We start from the raw sequence: 27,849 nt of genomic DNA, 5'->3' as shown, positions 1-27,849 counted from the left end.
AGAAAATAAATGTATTCAGGAATTAGAAGAAACGATAAAAACTTTAAAAGAAGCCTACGTATCCTCCCAGGAACAGGAAATGCTGAAAAAAATATGTAAAGCAAAACTAGAATTAAATGAATTAATTATTATAAAAAAAAAACTCAATTCTTAGCCCAAAGACTTCACTGGCAAAAATTCGAATATGGTAACAAATCAGGGCAATTCCTAGCGAACCAGTTAAAAACAAATAAAGAAAAAACAACTATATGTGCTCTTAAAGATTTCCTGGGGATAGAGTATATGACCCTGAAAGAATAAACGACACTTTCAGGGACTTTTACAAATATTTATCTGTAAATAGATAAACAGATAAACCCATCTAAAGACGAAATTGACCAATTTCTTGACAATATAACTCTTCCGAAATTATCAGACAATCAAGCGATGGCATTGGATTCCCCACTGACATCAGGTGAACTTCAGGAAGCGCTGAACAGTATGCCCATTAAAAAGGCTCCAGGTGGCTTTCTAGCAGAATTCTATAAAGAAAATATAGAATTCTATAAAGAATTCTGAGCAATTCCGGCACCAACAAATAAACAGATAAACCCATCTAAAGACGAAATTGACCAATTTCTTGACAATATAACTCTTCCGAAATTATCAGACAATCAAGCGATGGCATTGGATTCCCCACTGACATCAGGTGAACTTCAGGAAGCGCTGAACAGTATGCCCATTAAAAAGGCTCCAGGTGGCTTTCTAGCAGAATTCTATAAAGAAAATATAGAATTCTATAAAGAATTCTGAGCAATTCCGGCACCAACATTCTACAGAATGTTGCAGGAAACCAAAGAAAATGGTAGACTTCCACTAAATAAGAATTCTGCCAACATTAGTCTCTTGCTAAAACCGGGAAAAGACCCTGTATTGCCTACCAGCTATCGTCCAATATCCCTTATTAATGTAGACATTAAAATAATCTGCAAAGCTCTCTCAAAAAGAATTGAGAAGATAACTCCTCTCATAATTCATCCTGACCAAACTGGTTTTATAAAAGGGAGGCACTCCTCAACAAATACACGTAGATTACTTAACTTGATAGACTATTCATGCAATTAAAACCTTCAAATGACAATATTGATGCAGAAAAAGCTTTTGACAGGGTCAACTGGAATTTTCTATTTGCAAATTTACACAAATTTGGTTTTAAAAACTCTTTTATAAACTGGCTAAAAATATTATATAACTCTCCAACAGCATGTGTTAGGACAAATGACCAAACATCCTCCAGCTTCTGTCTTAAGAAGGGCACCAGGCAGGGATGCCCCCTCTCCCCCTCACTGTTTGCAATTTTTATTGAACCACTAGCCGCAGCATTTAGACAGGCTACAGTGATTAAGGGCATTAAATGCAAGAATGTAGAGCATAAAATGAGTCCACCTGCATCTCAATCGCACATTACAACTTGGACACTCTCATTACTTACTGTCACGAGACATACATATAGGGCCTTGGGGGTGGGCACATCAAATGGCATCCAAGGGGCGGTCTGTTCATTCACCCTTCCCTCTGGTGCCAGTACCCACTTCTCAATTTTAAGTTGCACATAGACATTGAGGGCTCTGGGGAGGGGAGCTGACACAAGCTTGTGGAGGGTGCCCCTCCCCTGTTTTAAAGCACCCCTGTTTTAAAGCACTTGAAAACAACACACAACAACACTACATTTATGCGGGTGGGGTGAAGCATGGGGTCTTCCTTTTTTTTTTCTCACGCCCTATTCTCTGTTTTCTGTCAGGGGCCGGGTGCTGTGAGAATGAGCTGGCCGCCCGGTCGTGGTCGGGACTGGTGGTCTTCTTTGCTGCTGCGGGGAACCGGGGTGGTCTTCCTGTCCCCACGCCGGAGCGAAGAGGGTCCTCTGTTGTTTTCTCTTTTTGTCAGCAGGTATGGAAGCAAATTATCTGTTTTTTTTCTTCTGTTTTTGTTTTTTTATCCTATTCTAATTAATGAATTAAAAAAAAGGTGAATGATGATAGCATAGCTACACATACGCATTGTCATGTGTTATCTGTGTTACTGACAGGCCGGGGGGAAAAAAAAGTGAGAGTGTGACCTGTTGAATGTGCTCCAGTTCATGCTTAGGCTGAATTGGTGGTTCTCGAGGTGAATGTGTTGTTCATGCTGTTTTATGACTGTGTGCTAAATAAAGTACTCCCAGCCATTAGCATTGGGCAGCAAGCAAGCTCACTCGTATCTCCAACGTCCTTTTAGCGGTAAAACGCTACATTGGCGTCAGAAGTGGGACGGAGAATACCGAGTTGGAGCGCACTACAGAGGACCTAATGAAGATCCAAGTAGGCCGGCGAGTAGTAGAGCAGCTAAGTAGGATGAAAAAACCTCTTCCTGATGGAGCCAGCGCGAGTAAAGTGGAGCGACCAAAGCAGAGCGGTAAGATGAGAATTCTGGCATTGGATCTCGATGCGGAAGCGGATTCTGGAACAGACTCATCAAGAGTTCCAGCGCCGGAGCAAGCTACAGCTCCGTGCGGCGTCAGCTGACGAGGCAAGCGTCGTCAAACCCTACGCATTCTTGCTCTGGGCATACTGCACAGTGGTACAGGAGTCATCGCAGCTAACGCCAGCTGCTTTAATGTTCGGACGAGAGCTGCGCATCTCCATGGACCTGGTGTTCAAGCCACCTCCCCAACCGGATTTACTCATGAAGCCTGGGCTAGATTACTTTTGTTCCTTGAAGGATAAACAGTTTCAGGTCCATGAGTTGACGCGTAAACATTCGGCGGACGCCGGGGTTAAGCAGCGACGGGTCTATGACACTCACAGCCGGGGCTGGGACTTTGCTGCTGGAAAGCAGGTATGGGTGTATTCCCCCCTAAGGAAAAGGGGGCTCTCGCCCAAGCTTATGTCCCACTGGATGGGCCCCTGTACAGTGATTGCCCAGCTCTCCGATGTCGTCTACCAGGTGCGGTTGGCGGGGCGGGCGTGAGTGGTTGTGCCCCACCGAGACCGTCTTGCTCTCCATCAGCCGCACGCTGGCGAAACATCGAACTCTGCGGAGGCCGGACCGCCTCAGGACAATGTTTGTGCTCCTCCCACCCCTGAAAATGGACTTCGGCATTCACAACGCCAGCGCTGACCGCCTTCACGCCTCAGAGACTGAGTTCGTCATGGTGACCGGGGACGGTCACAGCTCGTGTGGGGGCAGTGTGGCGTAGGCGGGGATGCAATATTTATAAACCCGTATTTAGATTCACGACCCCGTAGCATTGTAACTAGTGGTTTAAGTAAATCCAATCGTTACAAATTTAATTCTCAAAAACTGTGTTCAGTGGCCTATTGCTCCACTGTCTGAATTTTTTAACTATATTGGTTAATAGTATAGTTCAGTAAGTTGTCGCCAACAGTTGGGGGAATCAAATAATTAAGGGATTTTATATTTGATTATACTTACATATTATACTTCTTTATAGACAAGTTAACATAAGTTTTGGAGGTCACCAACATGTCTTTTTTTAACCTGAAAAATAATTAAAATCATGTATTTTGGCAAGACTTATTTCCTTATGCTGTTTCAGTATCTGTAGTTTTAAATGAAGCATTCCTGAATTTCCCTTTTGTGGAAGTTATGGAAGCCTGGGAAAAAGTATCTTTTTACTCAAGAATAAAACATTATAAGGCAATTCCCACCCATTGCTGAGGATTTTCCAAATAACATTTTTTGATTACCAAAACATGAAAGGAAAAACAAAAACAGAGGTAACTTTGTCCTATGAGTGGACACCCTGCAGTTTGTATTTCAACATCAAGTCAATTTAAATATTTCATTATGTATCTACTACTGAGGGCTCACCCCACTTGGACAAATCTGGCAGTGGGGGTCATGTTCTCTGACCTCGCAAGTGCCTTTAAGATAAGATTCTTTCTTAATTCTTTATTAATTTCGTAGTAAATTTAAATTTGCACAACACCATACCACACACATTAGACAGTAAAAATTAATTATATTAACCCTATGACAAGGCACAAGTACAAAAAAGACAAACTACACTAAGCTATTCAACAATACAAAACACCATGCAACCCTCCTTGAACCACACAATTCTCTGACATGCGGTAAAATGTGATAGAAATAGACCTTACCACAACCTCCTGGATTACTGACAGCAGACATCAGTGTGTGCATTCAATGAACAAAAAACGGTTCACACATAACTTACTTTTTAAGTACAGTGGAACCTCGGATTACGAGCAATGCGGTTTACAAGTGTTCCGCACGACAAGCAAAGATTTTTAATAAAGCATTGCCTTGGTTTACGAGCACCGGTTGTTTACACAACTGAGCCGACGGTTTTTCTCTTTCTTGCGCTGCGGAATCGTCTCCCCTGCTGGGTCTTAGTGCTCTTCTCTTACTGGTATAATTAACATTCATGCAGGCGCGTACTGTTTATTATAACACTGTGACCCCTTGTGTGTGTAAAACATATTTTATTTTGTGTTCCAAAGTGCGTGTGTACAGCGTGTGTACTGTTTCTTTTAACATATGTGTGCGCACGAATAAAGCAAAAGAAATTCTCAATACAGAGGTTAAAAATCTATTTTCATATAGATTGCGGTATGTGTGTGCGCGCGCGAGCGTAATTTAACACTGTGCCGGCTATGTGTGTGCACAGAAATTAAGGCGAGAGACACACACTCTGCTCCCCAAAGAAATATTGCTTTGTCGCAAATCTTTTCAGAGGTAAGGTGCTGGTTCATTTGTTAGTTTGTTTTACTTTATAGCAGTGATCCTGTTAGTCTGCGCTCACACGAGTGTCATTAGCGATGTTTATTGCTAATTTTAAGATAAAACAGGTTAGTGGGAGAGAGAAGTATGTTAGAGTGGTGCAGGACATGTATGAGAGCTGTAAGACAGTGGTGAGATGTGCTGTAGGTGTGACAGAAAAGTTCAAGATGGAGGTGGGTCTGCATCAAGGATCATCAAAGATCGGCTCTAACCCCTTTTTTGTTTGCTCTGGTGATGGACAGGATGACAGATAAGGTAAGACAGAAGTCTCCATGGACTATGATCTTTGCAGATGACATTGTGCTTTGTAGTAAGAGCAGGGAACAGGTGGAGGAAAATTTGGAGAGGTGGAGGTTGGATAGGATCAAGAATGAGTTCATCAGAGGGACAACCCACGTTAGATATTTTGGAGATAAAGTTAGAGAGGCCAGATTGAGGTGGTTTGGACATGTTCATAGGAGAGATTGTGAATATATCGGTAGAAGGATGCTGAGGTTGGAACTGCCAGGCAGGAGGTCTAGAGGAAGACCAAAGAGGAGATTTATGGATGCAGTGAGAGAGGACATGAAGTTAGTTGGTGTGAGAGAAGAGGATGCAGAGGAAAGGGTTAGATGGAGGCAAATGATTCGCTGTGGCGACCCCTGAAAGGGAACAGCTGAAAGACAAAGAAGAAGCGGGAGAGAGACGTTGATTTATGACCGTTGTTCACGGAAGTGTAGTCCAGTGCGGGAGATGCATTGTGGGTAATGAACTCACTAGCTAGGATATAGAGCCTGAGTTTTGTTCTTTAGTAGTTTTTTAAAGTTTGGATTTAAGTGCAGGATCCACCCAAAAGTTTGTACTATAACCTGACAATGCATAAAAAAAAAAACGGGGGCATCGACCAGTTTGTCCATCTCATCATTACACTAGCATGAATTAACGGGCTGTTACGCGAGCAACATAAAAAAAAAAAAGCGGAAAAGCTTTAATAATTTACAAGAGAACAACAGTCTTTCCATTAATGTGTGTGTGTGAGTGTGTTTAAACGAGAGAAGAAAGTTTTAATGTGTAAGATGAGGAGGGGGAGACAGGAGGGGCTCAAAGCAAAAGTCTCCACTTACTCTAGCACACACATACACAGCGCCTGTGTGCACAAATGGAAACACTTATCTGCCGGGAATTATTTTTTACTTTTTTGAAAGGTAAAAGTGCAGGTTAATTTGTTTTATTTTTACTTAATATTTTGTATTAATTATTTTTATGTATTTATTTTTTTGGGTTGTAGAACTAATAATTTAAGTTTTAATTTTTTCTTATGGAAAAAAGATGGAAAGGTCGTCGGGACCAAACTCCCAATGACTTTTGTGGACTTCCTAAAATTAGACAGGACTGGTGCTTATGAACTCCAATCTCACTGAATGTCTATTCATGCAGCAAAGCTCTACAGCTCCACACCTATCCAACAATAACACAGCAGGTTCTTCATACCTATATAAGAGTGTACCATCATTTAAGCCATGTTAACTGTACATTAACGCAACTTTTTTTCTCCCACATTCCTCTGCATTGTATTAATTTATTCCTTAAGTATAAATCACTAAACATTCTAGTGACAGACACAATTGATATGCCTAATCACCGGCACAACGACTGCCATTTCAATAGCATTTAATTTTTTTTTTTTCTAACTTAGTGTACTGCATTTAAGTACTTTAATCAAAGTAAATATCAGACTGAAACAGAGAAAAAGCATTGTGTTTCCAACATGTATTAATATGTGTGTAAAAATACCTTGTTGTTAGACTCCAAAATATATGTACTATGCCTCCATTTTTTCACAATGGGAGCTGGCTGTCTTCTGTCCAAACTGCATGTTTTGGCCATATTTCCACTCCCCTGCATCAAAAAAAAAATTATACTTAATCGGAATGACAACATACTGTATACAGGTACACAGTTACAAGACCATGTTCAATTCATTTTAAAATCATAAACAGTTTATAAGCAGATTCTCACAAGCAAAAAATAGATGTCTCACTAAATAACTCTCCCTCAAACATATGACCTACATACAATAACTAGTGACAGACAGATGATCATGTAATTTGTATACATGTTTAACATGTATTTTCATTCAATATAAAAAACCTTTATTTGTCACATGTAAGCACAATGAAACTCTTTGCTTCACACAACACTCAAAACTATTGAAAATATAAAATATATTTATATGTATATATTATATTTCTGGGTTATTTAACACATTTTTATTGACTACAAAATTCCATATTTGTTCTGTCATAATTAAAAAATCTTCTGTATTAATACACAATTAATGCTAAAATCCATCTATCCAATCTATGTAGGAACCTCTGTCGTCCAACTAAGGACGGTGGCGGCCAATGGTGACCATTGTACTGCCTTTTGGACAACTTTGGTAGGACCTCCGGTCAATATTCACATACGCATTAACACACTTTGGGCAATTTGGAAATGCCAATTAGCCTCATTCCATTGTGTCTTTGGACTGTGGAAAGAAACCGGAGAACCGAGAGAAATTATATATTACACGCACTGTATATTCAGTAAAACTTTGGATTATGAACATAATTTGTTCCAGAAGCATGCTTGTATACCAAAATAAGTAAATAAGTAATAAATAAGTAAAAATAAAACAAATTAACCTGCACTTTGCCTTTAAAAAGAATCGTGGCTGTAGTGATTAAGATCAGAGAGGAGAGGAGGAAGTGGGGGAAGGGGCTGCTGTGTAGGACTACTTTCACATGCACACTCAAACACCAGTTTCCAATAGGTACTCTCACTTAACCAAGCGCACGTACGAAGACACACACGCAGACACATGGAGACACACACACAAGCTTGCAGACAAGATGGGAAGGGGCTGCTGTGTAGGAGGACTTTCACACATACATACAGTACACGCCCACAGTACACGCACGCCCACAGTACACACATGCACACCCATGCGCACACATGCACACCCATGTCACACACATGTCACACACATGTCACATACATGCACATACATGCACATACATGCACATACATGCACATACATGCACATACATGCACATACATGCACAACCTCGCGCGGGGGAGTCTCAGCTTGGTAAACTGGTGTCTTGTAGTTGTTTACCAGATTTGCACATATCTTGGGATGCATTTTGATCCACTATTCTTTACAGATTTTCTCTAAATGTTTAAGGTTTCTTGCCTGTTGCTTGACAACTTGAAGTTACAGCTCTCTCCGTGAATTTTCTATTGGATTAAGGTCTAAAGACTGGCTAGACCACTCCATGACCTTAATGTGCTTATTCTTGAGCCACTCCTTAGTTGCCTTGGCAGTATGTTTGGGGTCATTTTTATGCTGAAAGACCCATCCACAACCCATCTTCAGGAGGTTCTCATCCAAAATTTTACAACACATAGCCATATCCATTGGCCCCTCAGAGCAGCAAAGTCAATTTGTACCTTTAGCAGAGAAACAGCCCCAAAGCATAATGTTTTCACCTCTGTGCTTGACTGTAGGGAATGTGGTGTCCTTAGTGTCATAGTCAGCATTTTTCTTCCTCCGAAAAAAGTCGAGTTGATGAAAAAGAGCTTAATTTTGGTCTCATAATTTTGGTTTTTAATCCATGCAGGCGTATTGTGTTATCAATGGTTTGTTTGGTGACTATGCTCCCAACTGCCTTGAGATCATTTACAAGCTCCTCCTGTGTAGTCCCATCATTTTTCTCATGATTATTCTTCGTCCAGCTTTTTGCATGTCTCCACTGGTAATTTTGCCCAGTCATCTCTTTGGTGCTGTTAACTGTGATTAGGTTCCCTGGTCCACTGGCTAAAAAACACCCTCAAAACATTAGTTTCCCACCACCATGTTTGACAGTGGGAATGTCACCCTAGGCCAAAGGCTTTTGCTTTTTTACGCCAAATGAAGGCTAAATCATTAAATTTTAGTAAAACAGAAAGACCAGAAGTCATCTTTTTTGTCCAGATTACCATTTGCAAAGGCCAAGCCTTGGATTCTTTTTTTACCTCTCTCACTATCCTCCTGGCTAGCACAGGTGTCACTTTTGGCTTCCAAACATGTCCTCTGACATTTTTCACAGCGCGAAACGTCTAGTATTTTTTATTAATACTTTGCACTGTAGTCACTGGAACTTTAAAACATTTAGATATGGTCTTATAACATTTAGTTATGGTCTTATAGCCCTTTCCTGACTTGTGGGCAGCCACAATGCGCACCCGCAGGTCCTAAGTGAGCTCCTTATATATAAAAATGTATATTCGTACATACAGTATATAATATGTATATGTACTATTGTGTCCATTTCTTTTGGCACTGGCTGCTTCTCATAAAATGAAACTGAAAGTGGCTCCCTTTGTCATGCTTTCCATCGTTGCAAAAACATTTTTAACAGCTTCTGGACATATAAGCTGGCATTCAGAATGGCGCGGTTTGGTAACTCGTATGCCAAAAACATTAGCCATGACTAACTGTTAGACAAGGAGGTGTTGAAGTTATTTATGATATTCTAACCATCCCATAAACACATGACATCTGAAGCGCTCTATACCAACATAATGTAGCCACAAATAAGTCTGCCCTGTCAAATCTGCAAATTATTATTTACAGGCCACCAGAGCCATACTTTAAATTTCTCTGCAAAGTTCTCTTTAAACCTGGTTGTTTGTTTAGATAAAACACATTAAGTCTTTAACGTCCATTTTGAGAACCGAATACCGACTGACAACAGTGTTTAGGATCAAACAATTAGTGTGTAGCAGGACTTATTTATAAAGCTTGTCTCACTATAGGTCTAATACTAACATTCTGATTAAGTTTAGAATATATAATCACATTTTCGCAGTCTTATTTTTTTAGATCACTATCTCATCTCAATTAAATTTTGTCCAAATAATTATATATATAACTTGTGCCATGATATTACATTGAATGCACATTCACCTTATGTTATCACCTATGATTCTGACCCCATTAACTGACCCCAATCAAAAATCAAGTGACAACCCTAATGCTTTTCTGATAAATGAGGATAATTAATATACCAGCAATCTAGCACTTTTTTCCTTAAAAAAGTGGGCTCATCACTCAACAGAGCGAATCAACGCAGTAGTTTACCGTGTATAGACAAAGTGTACGGAAGAAACAGCCATAAAGGGTGCAAAAGAAAATGGCTTAGTCTATAAAAAAAAAAAAAAAAGGAAAGTAAACTATAACAAATAGACTGCGGGAAATTTAAAACCAATTTGTTTCATATGTTTCCAAATCCATGGCCAACAAATCAGCAGTCCAAGGTGAGGCGCTCAAAACTGACCACAGTATGGTAGAGTGCTTTGACATTCATTTAGAGCCCAGCAACATGCAAATTGAGATTCAATGAAAAGAATTCCATACAAATACAGGGTAACATATAAGTTCAAACTCTCCATATTTTTAACATAGTTACTGAAAATTTACAATATATATTATTAAAATCTTTCATTTTAATAATATAAAAATTTTAAATCACTAAGTTTTTATAGACCTACACTGACTCCATATATAGAGATCTGGGCCCAGTTTCTCGATAACACACACTATTCGCGAGCTAAGAAGACTCTTAAGATATATCTCACGTAAAGTGATAACTTTGCACATGGCACTAAATTCTTTTAATAATGTTTATTTCGACTTGGGTTAACTTATCAATAGCATGCCATAATAGACAAATATATAAATAAAATCACCAAACTGTCGCTAATATATTCATATTTTCATACAACCTGTAGTGACAGTGAAATGAACCGGGTATACAATCATAGTTGATTGACAAACAGCTGATAACACTCTTCACCAGCTTCAAAAACAATGTGAAGCATGTCAGTGGTTGGGGTTGTATAGCGCACTTAGATGACAGAGTAGAAGTTTAATACCCCTACAGTATCTCATCTACACGGTTTCATGTAAGTATGGTTCATCATGATTAAGCGCGAGTTTTGGCGACGTGGTTACGTTTCTATTTCACCATGCAAAAAAATTAAACATGTTTAACATGCGGAAGCTTGCGGACCTTGTAGATCTTTGCGGAACGTCGGGTGGGCACTTGAGGCGGCTCACGGTGCCTAATATCCCAGCTCACCTATGCGGTTTGACTCACGGTGAGATGCGATGTTAGGCACCGTAAGCTGCCACGATTGCCCGCTGACGGTCCGCGAAGTTCTGCATGGTCTGCAAGCTTCCGCGAGGACCGCCAAAAAAATTTAACGTTTAATTTTTCACGCTGGAAAGATGGAAACGTAATCACAGCGCAAAATCTCGTGGTGAATCATAATGAACCCTACTTACGGCCCCTGCGCGAAACCGCGTAGGTGAGATAAAGATAACACCGCATCTCACAGCGAGTCAAACCGCATAGGTAAAATAGGGGTAAGCATTACAATCACTCCGAAAAATTAATGGATGCAAGGTTTAAAACTCCAAAGTTTTATTTTAACTAAATAAAATTTTATAAAATAAAACGTGTCAAAAGAAAAGCAAATCCAGTTATGGATAATGGCTAATGATTAATGAAACTTTTTTTTTTTTAACAAACAGCAGCGAGCAGCTGGACATCGGGACGTAGAGCGTAAGTACGAAGCGTTGGCCTGGCAAGCGCAGGTCTGATTCGGGCAAGAAGCTCCATAATCTGTTGCCTTGGAAGGCAAAACTTTATTATTATTTTTTTTAAATAGCGACCTCAGGGTAAATATAAAAAGGGCTAAAGTTTTGCCTAAACGAAAAATTGACATTAACCACACCCGGACGCGTGCGACTTCAGTTTAGCACAACACGCTGTATCGCTGCCAAATTGTTTGCCACCTGTTTAATATTGTAAACCGCCACCCCGCCCACGCCACACTGCCCCCACCCGAGCTGTGACCGTCCCTGGTCACCATGACGAACTCCGTTTCGGAGGCGTGGAGGCGCCCTTTGTGCGCTCGAACCCGTTATTCTCCATCCCACTTCTGACACCAATGTAGCGTTTTTACGCCGGGAAGAATGCTGGAGAGACGAGTGAGCTTATTTGCTACCCAATGCAATGGCTGGGAGTACTTTATTAAGCACACAGCATGTAAGGCATGAGCAGCACCTTCACTCAGGAGCCTACATCCAATTCAGCACTAGCTTGAACTGGAGCACATTTCACACGTCACACACCCCTCACACAAACAGGGCCGAAGCCACCAACCCAAACACCTTTCCCCAACATGGTGAACACACACCGACATCCCCGCAAGGCATGCTGGTCGTCAGCCGCCACCCCGCCCACGCCACAATATTAAAAGTGATTGCCAATTTTAATGCATTAGTCACATTATGAAATAGGCTAATTAACAGTCGCTCTATTAGTTCTGATATCAAATAAAATAAAATTCTTAAACAGGCCTACAGTATATTCCATCATTAATACGACTGATAACGTGACATAATGTGCTTTCATACGCCGCTGATTTATAAAGACTGCTGCTCAGTAGCGGCGACTAGCGTCTTGAGCTGAAACTACGCTAAGAATGAGTTAAGTGACTTACAGTACCTAAGAGATACTTAGCGCAAGAATGTTTCGGGAAATGCGCCATAACGTTAAGAGAGAGGTTAAGGTACAATTTAGGAACTACTTAGCGATAAGACGCTTTCGAGAAACCGTGCCCTAAATCATAACACAAACATGTTTAAACATGGCAAACATCTGCTTTAGATAATGGAGCTTAAAAAAAAAAAATAACTGAGAGGAAAAAAATAGCACCCACGTATAATGATCACAAACACACCCTAAAAAAGACAGCTCAAAAGCCAGAAATGGTATCAAACTAAATTTATAGCATTTCAAACAGCTTGGAAAGGGAGCTTTAAAAAAAAACCCTCAGTTATTAATCTCCTAATTAAGAAACCAGACCTTCTTTTGGCTCAGGTCTTATTTGAGTAGTTTTCACCTTGTACATGTACTGTATATGGCAACTTTTCTACACATATTAAAGTGAAAGTTGGTGTTCCTCAGTGTTTTGTTCCGCTATTTTTTTTTATATATGCTTCTTCTAAGAAACTATTTTTAAACATGGTATAGAAATATGAAGTTTGTTCCATCACCCGTATCCTTATGTTAGTACTATCTAACCATGACCATATAGTAAGTAATCTAGAGTGCTTTGCATTAGGGCTAAATCGATTCCTCTAGTAATTCGAGTAATTCGATTACAAAAAAATGATCGAGGCAAAATCTTCTGCCTCAAAGCTTTTTTGAATCAATTTTAAAAGCTTGTGTTATGTTTTTGCACAATTATTTGTTTGGCGTGATACAGCACGCTTCCAGATGCAAGCCGCCACTAAACCTAGACGAAAAAGAAGCGCTTATGCCACCCAAAAAAGCGGAAGGAGACGCAAACAGTTAGCTATTGTATTGTACTATTAGTATTGATTTAATGGAGCGTTCTGTTGCAGGCTGCAAAATGGAAGAGAGCGATAAAACATATCAGCGAGCCAAAAGAAGAAGAAAGCAGCAAGAAAAAAAATGACAGAAATTGTCAGTAAAGGCTTACTGTATGTTATGCCTTAGCTGTAAATTTTGAAACTTTTAGTTTGGAAAGTTAAGTTGCACAACTTAGTGTTATTTATTCTAATGTGTGTGTTATGCGTTAAATTCCCCTCTGCCACGGATTGCACCCCCCCAAATAAAAACACACACACACACACACACACACGTAATCTCTGTCAAATATATTAGGAGACCACAATCAAAACTTTTTATTATTATTACCAAATATATTATATTATTATTATTAAATATACACTCACCTAAAGGATTATTAGGAACACCATACTAATATGGTGTTTGACCCCCGTCTGCCTTTAGAATTGCCTTAATTCTATTTAAACAATGCCCAATTGGCACTTAGGGGCCTAAAGTGTGCCAAGAAAACATCCCCCACACCATTACACCACCACCACCAGCCTGCACAGTGGTAACAAAGCATGATGGATCCATGTTCTCATTCTGTGTTACGCCAAATTCTGACTCTACCATTTGAATGTCTCAACAGAAATCAAAACTCTTCAGACCAGGCAACATTTTTCCAGTCTTCAACTGTTCAATTTTGGTGAGCTCGTGCAAATTGTAGCCTCTTTTTTTCTATTTGTAGTGGAGATGACTGGTACTTGGTGGGGTCTTCTGCTGTTGTAGTCCATCCGCCTCAAGGTTGTGTGATTTATGGCTTCACAAATGCTTTGCTGCATACCTCGGTTGTAACGAGTGGTTATTTCAGTCAAAGTTGCTCTTCTATTAGCTTGAATCAGTCTCCTTTGCCCTCTAGCATCAACAAGGCATTTTTTCGCCCACAGGACTGCCGCATACTGGATGTTTTTCCCTTTTCACACCATTCTTTGTAAACCCTAGAAATGGTTGTGCGTGAAAATCCCAGTAACTGGGTTTCACATTCTGACATTCAGTTTGGAGTTCAGGAGATTGTCTTGACCAGGACCACACCCCTAAATGCATTGAAGCAACTGCTATGTGATTGGTTGATTAGATAATTGCATTAATGAGAAATTGAACAGGTGTTCAATTATAATTAACCTTAGGCACGTGACAAATTAATACACAAAAATTAAGGCATGTAATACAAATTTTGTGGCACATTTATTTTGCAGGGATTTGTCATGTAATACAAAAAATATTGTTTATGATGAAAAATTACAAGAAACGAGTATATTCTAAAATAAGCAATTTAAAAATATACGTTGTATATGAAAAAAATATATAATTTATAATATAATTTCCCTATACAACATGTCTTTTTTATATTGCTTATTTTATAAGCTTTTATAAGCTTTAATTTGTAAATCATAAAGTTATGGGGGGGGGGGGGGGTGTCTGTAGCAATGAGGCATTTTAGCGCATAACAGTGTGCCGTAGTTTTTTGATACTTAAACTCATTTGAAATACCTTTTTTTAGTTTCTGCATCTAAAAAAGGCTTTAAAATAAGAATGTATGGCACTGTCATGCACAAATGTCAACTTTAAGCTATTCCTTGTATTGTGAATAATGACTGTTTATTTTTGATAAATTGCTGTATGCATTTAAAAAATAAAAGTAAAGAAAACCAATTAATCGCTGTTTCTCTTATATATTTTACATTGCTGTTTAATTGAGCAAAATAACATTTTATCCGATTTCTCAATTAATCGATTAAATTTTTGGTAGAATACTCGATTACTAAAATATTCAATAGCTACAGCCCTACGTTGCATGCACAAAATAAAAGACCTAGAAAAAGTTTAATTAGACACTAAAATTTATTTTAATTAAATAAAATTAATTATTTTAATGAGAAATAGCCTATAAGACATACAGTATACCATCATGTATTTCATTTGCATTTCACCAGTATGACTGGTTGTAATATGTTGGGCATCTGGTTTTGGGGTGTGGGATGCTCAGAACTGGTCATAAGAAATGACAGAGAAAAGGTTTATGTAGGTGCTCACTGTTTGGTAGTATTTGTGTATTTGTGTGTGTTAAATAATTAGAACTGCTAATGCATAGGAGTGAGGGGTAAATTTGTGGCTTACGATGGGTGTTTGTGTAAAAGGTACCTCAGTCTCTATGGTGGCAGTGACATTTTTCTCGTCCCTCCTCCCAAGGTTGTCCCGTGATCGTGGAGGTTTCCACATACGCTCCTGCGTGGTGCGGTTGTAGTAGAAGTGCCTACCATTTGCATCTTTGTGAGTTTCCCAGTCCGCTTGTGTAGAAATTGGGGAGGATGAGGGTACAGGAGGCAGAGATGACTGAGAGATCTTTAAATCCTGCAGGTAAGTGTAAACAGGTAAGTCAGGCCTTGCCTTCCAAAAAGACACAGACAATAGATTTAATAAACAAATTCAAGATTAGACATAAAAAATATAGAGGTTTTAAAAACTGAAAATGGAGCTTGGAAGCTGATATAAAAAAAATAATGAAGGAAAGTAAATAGAAAAGTTAAACAGTGTAGTTAAAAAAAAAAGAAGATCAAATGTTTTTGTACTGCACTTTAAATAGAATTATGTAAGATTTTGTAATATGTGAACTTTCCCATGCCTCAATGCCCATAAAATCTAGGAATGCACCTAAAGAAAAGAAGTTAGTTAAACTTAAGAAGCTCAGTTTTTCAGTTCCGGTTCCCTTTTATAGAAAATTCAATTTAATTGATATTTAAAGATTAAAGAAGCTTTGTTTCTTTCTGTTTTAAATTCCCTTTGGTAATTTAAGGGGGTATTTGGTATACAGTAGGTACTCAATAGGAATGCCTATTACCGCCGCAGCAAAATGACAGCGGCTAAAATAAATCAGCTGCATTCGTCAATTGTAAAAATGACCGCGCAAAGTGACATTTTCCCTCGCCGCAGCTTTATAAAAAATGTTGTATCGAAGAAATACAATAGTGATGGTAATTTCCACATGAATACTTTATACAACAAACATGAAAAATCTGAACCAGAGCTATAGATATTTACTGTACAATAATGAGTAAAAAAAAAACTATTGGTTAAATGTTGTTTAGACAGACGATCAAGTTCACTAGCTGACAATTTTATTTGTACAAAGAATAAACTGTTATATAGCGTATCTCTGTATCTGTTCATTGTTATTTAAGACCTGGGTTATGTCGGATACTTTAAACACATTGTCTGGTTGCTCATGTTGGGTCATATGAGATGTAGTGGGTCATTTACAAATGAACACCTAGTTAGGTTATTTTGACCCAACAACTGTTTAATTATTAATTATTCTCTTGTTTCTCTAAATGGCAGCCTGCAAAATGTTTAAAATATTACTGTTATTGTGTCACAAGTGTAGTTTTAAGAGTTGTTTAGGAAAGAGTGCATGGTTATACAGCTCAAAACCTCCATCGGTTAATAAAGATAGCGTCTATTTAGAGAAAATGCATCAACGATTTTGAAGATTTGAGCTTCATGAAATCTCCCGGCGCTCTGCGCATAACACAGGGCCAACGCAGCCTCATATCGGAAATGAGGCTTGGGCTCAGAATTTTGATTCGGCATCGTGATCCTCCTCTTTAATTTCCTACTGTATGTAGTCTAATCAGCGCTCAACTGCACGCATAAAGTTTTACAGAGTGCACCGGCAAAAGTAGACTAATGATTATGAATGCGTCGGGAAAAACAGCAAGCAGAGCATCTCGTCGTCTCCGTAGCAGTGGATGCGCCAAAAAAAATCACTTTTCATATGTATTACATTGTTTACATTTTTTTTTACATTATATTTATATAAAAGCAGATATTTCGCTTTCTATAAGTATATTTTTTCTCATGTCTGTGAGGCAAGTATACACGGAGTTTCGTTTCATTATCTGACGAGTTCAAGTTCGGAAAAAACAATACAGAACAGCGCACCCTGTTTGCTTCCAAACATTTACAAAATCATAACGTTTTTTCATCATTGTGAGTGCACTTAAATAAAAGTAAAGTCTTATAAAGGTCTTAAAAAAAAGACCTTAGTCTTAAAAAAAAGGTAGTCTTAAAAAGTTTATTATATAGTTTTTGCACATTAATGTGGCAAACGTTTTCTGATGCACACCCAGACTGTTTTCTGAAAGGCTAGATATAAAGGTATACATTTACTTTGCTTAAATTCGATGCAAATAAGAAACTTACATTTAATTTAAATTGTAAGTTTGTACTGTAATATTAGTACTGTGATTGTAAATTCATTTTATGTTTCACTTGTATTTCATAATACTGATTGGAAGTTTGAATTATTTTAGTGACTTGGTTCTTCGAATCTTGTTCATCAAAATTAACTTTTTTTTGTTAATTTTGTTCTTTTGATCAGAAATAAAATAAAATGTTGCATTTTTAATAAAAAGACCCCGAATACGTCTACATACACAAATTTTGGCTATAGGTTCAGTAATGAAAATATTACAATGCAGGACATATTACACGCGACAAATGAACAAACGACTCGGGATTTGAGGACTCACTAGCAGAACCGTGCAATACTGTTTCCTGTGTACTGCACTGCCTAGCGTCTATGGGAGATACATGACAAAAAAAACGATGATTTAGGACCGAAAAGACTCAAAAGTAACTACTCATTTCTGTTTCCTGTATAACACATATTTAGCGATGCTTTGCACATGCGCGCCTAATAGAAAATGAACGAATCACTCTACGAGACTACTTGTTCATCTGAGTCACGTAAAAGATTAGTTCAAAAAGAACGAATCGTTCATGAACGACAAATCACTATTTCATAAGGCTTCAGAAAATTCTCAGGCGCTCTATGCATAACACCGTCCACAATGCAGCCTCACCTTGTAAAGAATTTCTGAAAACTACCGCAGACTGTGATGTCTCTGTAATGGTTTAAACAGCTGAGGTATTTTATTTGGGGTCTTTCTAACCGGTATTCTTTGGTATAATACGCTTATAGTATAATATATTATGGCTGTGTGCCACATTCTGTACTCTGCGTTCCAGACTCTTTGGTGGAGGCTGTTGATGTTTGTTTTAAAGGTTTTCTTGTCCTTGAACTACACAAAGCAGTGTCTTCCCACCTGGAAGTTTCTCCAGCATACTGTATACCAGATTGATGGACATGAGTTCTCATCTGTTACATTTCTTTTAGCCCAAATGTAATCAACAATATTTTAAAAAGTTTTATTGTTATTGGTTTAATGTTATTTTGAAGTAAATGAAACAGTAATAGCTAAAATAGTAAAATAAATAGTTTAATGGTCAAAATAGTTCAAATAAATGCAGTGAAACCTCAGATTGCGAGTAACACGGTTTGCGAGTGTTCCGCAAGACGAGCAAAGATTTTTAATTAAATTTGACTTGAAAAACGAGCAAGTCTTGGTTTACGAGTACCGAGTATCATGTATCGCACATGCGCTTCTTGTTTTGACACCAAGTGACACGTGATCACAACTGAGCCAACAGTTTTACCCTTTCTTGCGCTGCGGAATTGTGGTTAATCATCTCCCCTGCTGGTTCATAGTGCTCGTTTCTTACTGGTATAATCAACATCTGTGCACGTGTGTACTGTTTACTATAACACTGTGACGCACGTGTAAAGCAAAAGAAAGTCTCATTAGAGCTTAAATTTGTGTGTCTCATTAGAGCTTGTCATTAAGTGTGTGCGTTGTGTGTGTGTGCGCACGTAATTTGACACCGTGCCCGGTCACACACTCTCTCTCTCGCCGTTACTGTGTGTGTGTTATGTGTGTGCATTTTATGTGTGTGTGTTTCTCTCTCTTGAGCTGCGAAGTGTGTGCAATATGTGTGTGTGTGCGCGTAATTTAACACTGTGCCGGTTTACACACTCTCTCTCTCTCGCCTTTACTGTGTGTGTGTGTGTGTGTGACACAAAGGCTAGAGAGAAAGAAAGAGAGAAAGAGAGAGAGTGTGAACCAGCATGATGTCAAATTACGCAAGCGCACACAATGCACACACTCTGCAGCGCAAGAGAGAGAAACACGCACACACACACACAGCGCATAAACGGAAACACTGTCTGGATTTATTTTTACTTTTTTTTTTTTTAAGAGGTCCTTTTATGCTTTTTCAAATATTTTCTTTTATGCAGTGTGTCATGTAGCTGTATGTGAACATAAACTATCTGCATTATCTGTGACGCTGACAGTGCACGATGAATTCAGTTTTTGTCCATTAAAAAAAAGAATCGGCTCACATTCGCCTAAATGAGTCGTTAGCAAATCTATTTTTACTCTGTTATGGATCTATGTCACTCCGTAACATATTTGCATAATGTCCGCCCACGTTCTACGTCGCGAACAACGTGCCCACCCACGTTCTACGTCACAAACATCTTGCCCACCCAGCTTCTACGTCACGAACTACTTGCCCGCCATCTTACAATTAACGTAACCACACTCTTGTTAATATGACCGAGCATTCATGCCATGTTCGCCTAAACACTTAATATATATATTAATATTATATTATAATACAAAAAAACGAGAGCACACAAAATCCTTTTTAACTGTTTATTCTCCACTATTCACCAAAACTAAACTCTAACACTCGCAAAGTGTCGAGGGAACAAATGCCGTAAAGTAAGGGCACGGAGCATGCGCACTTCGCATACACGCGAAGAGTAAGGGAAGAGCATGCGCACTTTGCGCATCACACACACAGACACAAAATGCATAAGTAGTAATGGTGGACAAGAGAAGGAGATTGTTGTGGATCATTTTCTTTCAAAGATTTTTTAACCGGATTATCTTTGACTGGACATATTCCCCGTCATCGGCCACTCGGACTTCATCTTCATTTTTTTAAGGATTAATGAGCTGCGCATAGTAGCGGGTAAAAGTGAAACATTGTAGTTAAACTAATTCATAATCACAGTATTAAAATTACAGTACAAATGTAGAATTTAAATTAAATTAAATCCTATAAGGATCGAATTTAAGCAAAGTAAACGTAACACAGTGAGCCTTTAGATTTTATCATGTGTAATTAGAAAAGCTACGCATGTATGTTTTTTGTCATCTTATATTTTGTGCTCTTTAAATTTAGTAGTAGATTTATTAACTGAAATAAACGAAAATAAATTACCATAAAAATTCTAACATTGTCAGGCCGTGCTACTGCGTCAGCAGATGTTGATGTGTTTTTGCGTTATTATAAGAATTAAATGCAGTAGGCTGTTATGATCATCATAATGTTCTTTCATAAATAACAAAAACATTTTAACAAATTATATTTTCACATACGAGCACCCCGTTGCGCTCAACGCAAAAACCTTATAAAATACAAGTGAAATATTAAATGAATTTATCATCACAGTACTAAAATTACAGTACAAATTTAAACTTAAATTAAATATAGGCGTTTCTTAGTTCCATCGAATTTAAGCAAAGTAAATGTTAACACAGTGAGACTTTAATATAAGCTCCATAGCCTTTATAAGACTTTACTTTTATTTAAGTGCACACACAATGACGACAAAAACGTTATAATGTTGTAAAATAATGAAAGCAAACAGGGATACAGCGCTATTCTGTATCGGTTTCGGTGAACTTGAGCATGTTAGAAAATAAACCGAAACTCCGTGTATATTTGCTTACAGACGTAAAAAATATATACTTACAGAAAGCAAAATGTCTGCTTTTATATAAACTAATGGAAAAAATCAGCTTATGTATTTCGTATAAAACGTGGATTACTACAGCACATCCACTTACAGCCGAAACGAAAAGACCAACTAATCAATGAATTATTAAAATGGCCAGTCAGTTTCCCTGCTGTTTTCCCCAACGCATTCATAATCATTAGTCTAGTTCTGCTGGTGCGGTGTTTCTTATCCCCACCCCCGTTAAAACGGCGTATTTAGAGGCTCGCCTGCGAGAGATTGTGCGTGTGCGGTTTACTACACAGCAAAAACATATTTGTATATTATGACTGAGATAAGGCATCAGCGTGCATTTCGCACAGCGCCGCAAAGACAGCGCTTATTTAACATGTATAAATGTGTTTGTTATCTTTCTAGGAAAGAGAAATCTCTTATAAATCTCTCGTATCGCGCGGGTTCACGCGAACATTTTACATTCACTAAAATATTTATTCACAACCATCTCGGCCATTCACACACATGCATTGTGCTATGTTGTTTGTACACACTTTTTCTAATCTTCCCTTTGATCAAAATGCTCCTGATATGAGCCGACACGAGCAGGTTTGTTTCAGTCCTCTATCATAAAGAGAGGCGACATATACTTGCTGATTAAACACTGCAATTTTTTTTAAAGGTGAAAGCGCGCGCGATGTAAGTAGCTTTAATTATTGATAATTAAATAATTATTAAATGGTGGACATAAACAGCAAAAAGAACAATATTATTTTATTATTATATCCTTTTATTTTGATTATTATTATTATGTTATTTAATGATTATTTAAAACTGAAGCCCTTCATGTAGATTCATGCCACGAGTCATGTTATCATACAAAGATTATTACGTTGTGCTCAGACCACTAAGCGTCCGTGGATTCCAAAATTGACATTTTTACCATTTTTTTATCACTGGAATGGAAGAGATAGAAAGTATTCTTATCATAACACGCCTTGTATTGTTTTTAATCGCTCGATACACAACCCATCATTTTTAATTTTATTTTACAAAGGAAAAATACAAATTAAATAATTTTATTTAGTTTATTTATTTATTTTTAAATAAATTCAAAAATTTAAACATTGTAGAGTAATTAAAAACAGTGTAGAGTGATTAATAACATGCATGTTATAATAAGAAAAATCTCATTCCAGGTATTAAAAACGGTAACAATGTCAATTTTAGAATGTAGTATTAACCAACGAATTAACCAACACCTGGGGAACTACAACCACTCCCTGTTCCTCGACGGCCCTGGACGCACATCGCCCTGGACTTCATCACGGGCCCGCCGGTTTCAGAGGGAAAAAACACCATCTTGACCATCGTCGACCGGTTCTCCAAGGCAGTGCACCTGGTGGCTCTCACCGGACTCCCCTCAGCAAAAGACACAGCTGAGCTAATATTGGAACAGGTAGTCCGACTGCATGGGTTCCCCAAATACATCGTCTCGGAGAGGGGGCCTCAGTTTACCACCCAGTTCTGGAAGGCCTTCTGCCGTCTGATCAATTCCACCTGTAGTCTGTCATCTGGTTACCATCCCCAGACTAACGGTCAGACGGAATGGACCAACCAACAGCTGGAGCGCTACCTGAGATGTTTTGTTTCCGATCGCCAGCGCTCCTGGGCCCGCTACCTCACATGGGCAGAACTGTCCCACAACCTCCATGTCTCCTCTGCCACCAGCTTACAGTAAGCCCATTTGAGGTTTGCTATGGTTTCCAACCTCCAATGTTCACCCACCAAGAACCGGAGGTTGACGTACCATCGGTCCAACAGTTGGTCCGCAGGTGTCGACGGCTGTGGAATCAAGCCAACCTTGCCATCCAACACGCCAACACCAGTTACATCACCCAGCATCGCCGTTGACACCCACCGGGACGCTTGTATAAGGTAGGTGACAGGGTATGGCTATCAACGAAGAACCCCCATCTGCACACCCAATCACGAAAACGTTCACCTCGATTCACTGGCCCATACCGCATCACCCTAAGGATAAACCCTGTCACCTATCGGCTCCAGCTGCCTGCGGCGCTCCGGATTCACCCCATATTCCATACATCACAACTAAAACCCTTCATCACCTCACCTATGATTACACCACCCCCCCTGCTCCTCCTCCCCGAATCATTGACGGCGGTCCCGCCAACACTGTGCGACGGATCCTCGACTCGCGCCCTTGGGGCAGAGGTAACCAGTACCTGGTCGATTGGGAGGGCTACGGCTGGTCACCTAAGGTTAGTTCCTAACATACATTCGGATAAACTGAAATGCACACCTCTCCCCTTTAAGACCCTCTTGGATCTGAGGCTCTTCTAATGACCTGCAGTGATTTGGGCCTCTTTTTAAATTTGTGTAAATTTCATCTTCTGGATTCTAGATTCTAAAATTGACGTTATCGTTTTTAATCCCTGGAATGGAAGAAATTGAGATTTTTCTTATGATAACATAAATTGCATTGTTTTTAATCACTCTATACACAATCATTTTCTTTGGTATTTAAAAAAATATATATATTTTATAAAAAAATAAAAATAAAAACAGGGGTGGGGCTAAGAAACACACCACGCAGAGCGCACAGGCAGAAGTAGACCAATGATTATAGGGGAAAAACAACAAGGAGACTGACTCTGACCATTTTAGTAAGTCATTGATAAATTTGTGATTTCTTTAGTTTCTGTTATGATGAAGGTGATCATGTCATCTCGTCATCTCTGCAGCAGTGGGTGCCCCTATAATTTACTTTTCGAATTACAGATTACATTTTCTAAAATTAGACGTCTAAAATAACTTTTTTTAAACCATTTGTTTATATAAAAGCAGACATTTGACATGAATCCTATTACAGAGAGAAGGTGGAACAACTGGTACAATGGTGTAGAGAAAATAACCTATTCAATGTAAAAAAGACCAAAGAGATGGTAGTGGACTTCAGAAAGGACAAGCAAACTCCTCTCTCCCTACACATTGATGGAGCAGCTGTGGAAGTGGTCTTCAGCTTTAAGTATCTCGGCGTCCACATAGCTAAGGACTTAAACTGAAGCTAAACACCTCAGGCCTGATTAAAAAGGTCCATCAGCGCCTCTACTTCCTCAGAAAGCTAAAATGAGCTGGGCTTGGGAGCCCGGTTCTGAAGAGTTTCTATCAAGGAGCGGTAAAAAGCATCATCAGCTCCTCCATCACTGTGTGGCATGGCAATAGCATCGCAGCTGACAGGAAAGCCCTGCAGAGAGTAGTTAGGGCTGCACAGAGGACAGTGGGGAGCAGGCTCCCCTCCATCACTGAACTGTACACTGCAAGATGCAGAAGAAGAGCCCTCCGCATTATTAAGGACTCCACTCACCCTGCACATGATCTATTTAAACCTCTTCCCTCAGGCAGAAGGCTGAGGAGCCTCCAGTGCAAGACCACCAGGCTCAAAAACAGGTTTTACCCTGAGGCAATTAGACTGCTGAACTCTAGCCGTGCTCTGTAGGTCCTCTCCCATCAAACACAATCACAAGCTGCCAACTTTGGATAGTATTTTATTACAACATATCTCATATTTTTGGTGTAAAATACAGTATAACCCTATGGTTCAATACATATATAACCCTATAAGTCGAATGTACAATGTGTGCAATACAGTTTCTAAAAATGTGCAAAACACTATGTATAGTTTATGTCTAAATTCCTACATAATATATCTCTGACTGCTCTTATTTATATTCATGTATATACATATATACATCCTCATATTTATATCACTCTGCTATCTATGTGGCTTAAACAGGACCTGGGTCCTAATTTCGTACCAGAACATGGAAGTGTGCTGGTATAACAATAAAGAATCCTTAAATCCTTGAATCCTATATTTCAGATATATTCCAGAAGAATTAAATTAAAATTAAACAATCTTAACGTTTCTGTAATCACATCGGTTCTGGGCATGACTAACATTAGTTCACAAATATATATGGCTAAGATTCATGTTTTCTGTGTTTTATATGAGTCTATTCCTGTTTAAACCCAACTAAATTTTTTTAGACAAACAGCCAAGGCAGCAGCAACATTTAATTTTAATGATATGCTTCACAAAATGTCTCCTACAGGAAAAAGTCCACTAGAAGGAAGCAGGCTGAATGGCAAATTGTGACTATATATGGGGCCATTAAACAACTTTATCTTTTATTTTAGATACAGACATTTTTCGGAGCAGCCGATGAATGATGTTATTGTGTGTAATTCAATAAAATTTTATTTGTATAGCACTTTTAACAGTTGTCATTGTCGCAAAGCAGCTTTACACAATCATAGAAATTATGGAAGTTTGTATGAAATGTGAATGCGTATGAATCAAAATGATCAGATTGTCCCTGATGAGCAAGCCGAGGACGATAGTGACAGCGGCAAGGAAAACCTCCCAGAGATGGCAGTAGGAAAAAACCATGAGAGGAACCAGACGCAATAGAAAACCCATCCTCATTTTGGTGATAACGGAAAGCAGGGATTGATCTGCAGTCATACTCTGTGTTAGGAAGCTTTTTTCTAATTACATCTATGATGTTGTTTACACACTCAACCAACCAGCTTTATATCCAAGAATGTCCATAACTCCAAGAATAAGTCATCCATATGCACTTCTATACTGAGGCTAATATTGAGGATGCAGACACACATTCTACACAGTCAAAGACTGAAGACATGGGCACATAATAAAGTGCTAGTAAACTCTCTATGGGCTCCAACTGACTATCTGAACATATACTGAACACTGTATTAGCATGAAACACACACAGCAAAATTGTGCATTGATGGATTGTATTCAATTAAGCTTGGCACCATGAGTATCTAAACCTGAAGCACGGGTAGATTAGTCAGACTTAAAGTATTTTACTCTCTTCTAGTCAAGTGTGGAAAAAGATGATTGGTTTTAAAGGGGTCATACAGCACTACATGCACTATTTTAAGCTGTTTGGACTAAACTGTGTGTTAGGAGAGTGCGTACACAACCACTCTACGATGATAAAGAGCCGCCCAGTGGTTTTCTTTTCGTTTATTACAGTAACATCCCCCTTCTGAAATCAGGCCAATCGCAAAAGCCTTGCCTTGTGACGCCACACCACAAGAGGGCGTTCCTACACAAGTTGATTGACACTGGTGTTTTAGCAAAGACCCGCCCCGAGTGAGAAGACGCTGTCGGCCATTGTTTTTTCGCCGCTGGAGCAAAATGACGCCTAAGCGAGTGTAGTGTACAGTTGTTGGGTGTAATAGCGAACACAGCAGTCGTTATTCACTACCTAGGGTTAGTGACCTAGGGTACCTACCTAGGGTTAGGTATCTGAGCCACTGAGGAGGCAGTGGCTGAATTTAGTTTTTAAAGCTAACGTCCCCGCCGATTTACCTAAATGCGTTCATGTTTGCGATAATCATTTTTCACCAGACTGCTTTATAAACGCGGGTCAATATAAAGCAGGTTTTACTAGGAAGCTGCTCCTAAAAATCGGATCTGTACTAACGCTTCATGTTCCTGCTTCATCTTCACCAGGCTCGGTGAGTGTAATTTATTTTACTATGAGTCTTTGCAGATCGCCTTTTCTAATAATCACGATGAATGCGGAGTGTAAGTTAACTTATACTCTCATAGAACATGGTTATGGCTTCTTCTCTGTGTACATCCGTCTCTATATAATCCCTAATCGCCCGTTTATAATAAACAATGCATTAAGGTGATTGTCTAGTTGCAAACTGTGTACGTAGTCGGAAAACTATATTATGCTTACCTCTGTTACGTTAGATGGTTTATAACGATGTCTGTCGAAGATTAAGAAGTCATGTAAACACATCAGTAAACACATCGCGTCCGTATCTCTCTCAGTAAGTTTCTCCGCTTTTGTTGTTGTTGTTGCTCGCGGCAGCGCAACAGCCCGTTAATTCATGCACATGCAGTGATGAGAAAGACAAACGGGTCGATGCATGTCCATTCTTTTAATTTCTGCGTTGTCAGGCGATATTACAAACTTCCGTGTAGGTTCCGTACTTAAATCAAACCAAAAACGACTGAAGAAAACAGGCTCGGGCTCTATAATCCATAGTTTTCCAGTTTGGACTGCATTACCCACAAAGCACTGCGTTGTGGCAATGCTTTGTGGGTAATGCAGTCCAAAGCATTGCCCGCACTGGACTACACTTCCATCGCTATACCCTACGTGTCACGCCCCACAGATCGGGGGGGGGAATGGCTCAGCAGAGGTCATGAGCATTTAAATTAGCATGTACTGAAACAGGTTGCTGAGAACAGAGCTAGATTTTACCAGGTAAAAGTAGTGTTTTTTTTACACAATCCTTTTGAATTTTTAATTAACGTATAATACAAACTTTCATTAGGACCCTAAAGATCATAATAAAATTTAATGAAAAATATAATGTGTAGGACCTTTAAGGTCTGGGGGACTGACTTTAAATGGACTCCATTGATAAGAGAACAAAAGGACTGGAGACGACCTGCAAAACTCTTGAGAAGAGGTTTAGAGTTCGGGGCTCAGTCTCCAGAGTTAAATGGTTTATTCACTTAGACTAAGCATCTTTTTTAAATTTTTACGAAGGAACATGGTTTTAGAAATTGCTAAATGCTTGGTAACTTGCAAAAAGAGTGTTAACACCATACAGTAAAAGGGTGTTATTTATCGTCTGTATGTCTTCAAGTCTCTCTATGACTAACATTTTAAAAACTTAATGTTGTGTCTCTTAATGTTTTACGTGACACAGGGCACCTGGCCAAAAGCTTAAATATGCTCTCTTTGCAGATAATAAACAGAGAACTTCACGTCTGACATGCGTCTATTTATTTTTCCCTCCCGCTTTGGGTCCGGTCGTAAGCATATTGAGACAAACAATATCTATTCTTCC

General features: G+C 38.9%; 1 protein-coding gene across 2 annotated transcripts in view; it reads right to left on the bottom strand.

Moving 5' to 3' along the window:
* The window catches only part of LOC128512881 (rho GTPase-activating protein 12-like), a 136,565-nt gene that overhangs the window by 33,468 nt on the left and 75,248 nt on the right, over positions 1–27,849 (bottom strand). For both annotated transcript variants that reach the window (XM_053486368.1, XM_053486367.1), the window contains exons 3-4: positions 15,417–15,626; positions 6,556–6,660 (exon numbers count right to left, since the gene is read on the bottom strand). In XM_053486368.1, coding sequence (XP_053342343.1) covers positions 6,556–6,660; positions 15,417–15,626 — 315 coding nt within the window. The remainder of the gene's footprint in view (positions 1–6,555; positions 6,661–15,416; positions 15,627–27,849) is intronic.

This window comes from Clarias gariepinus, chromosome 25 (assembly GCF_024256425.1).
Source record: "Clarias gariepinus isolate MV-2021 ecotype Netherlands chromosome 25, CGAR_prim_01v2, whole genome shotgun sequence".
Lineage (NCBI taxonomy): Eukaryota > Metazoa > Chordata > Actinopteri > Siluriformes > Clariidae > Clarias > Clarias gariepinus.
This window is presented reverse-complemented; position numbering and strand designations above follow the sequence as displayed.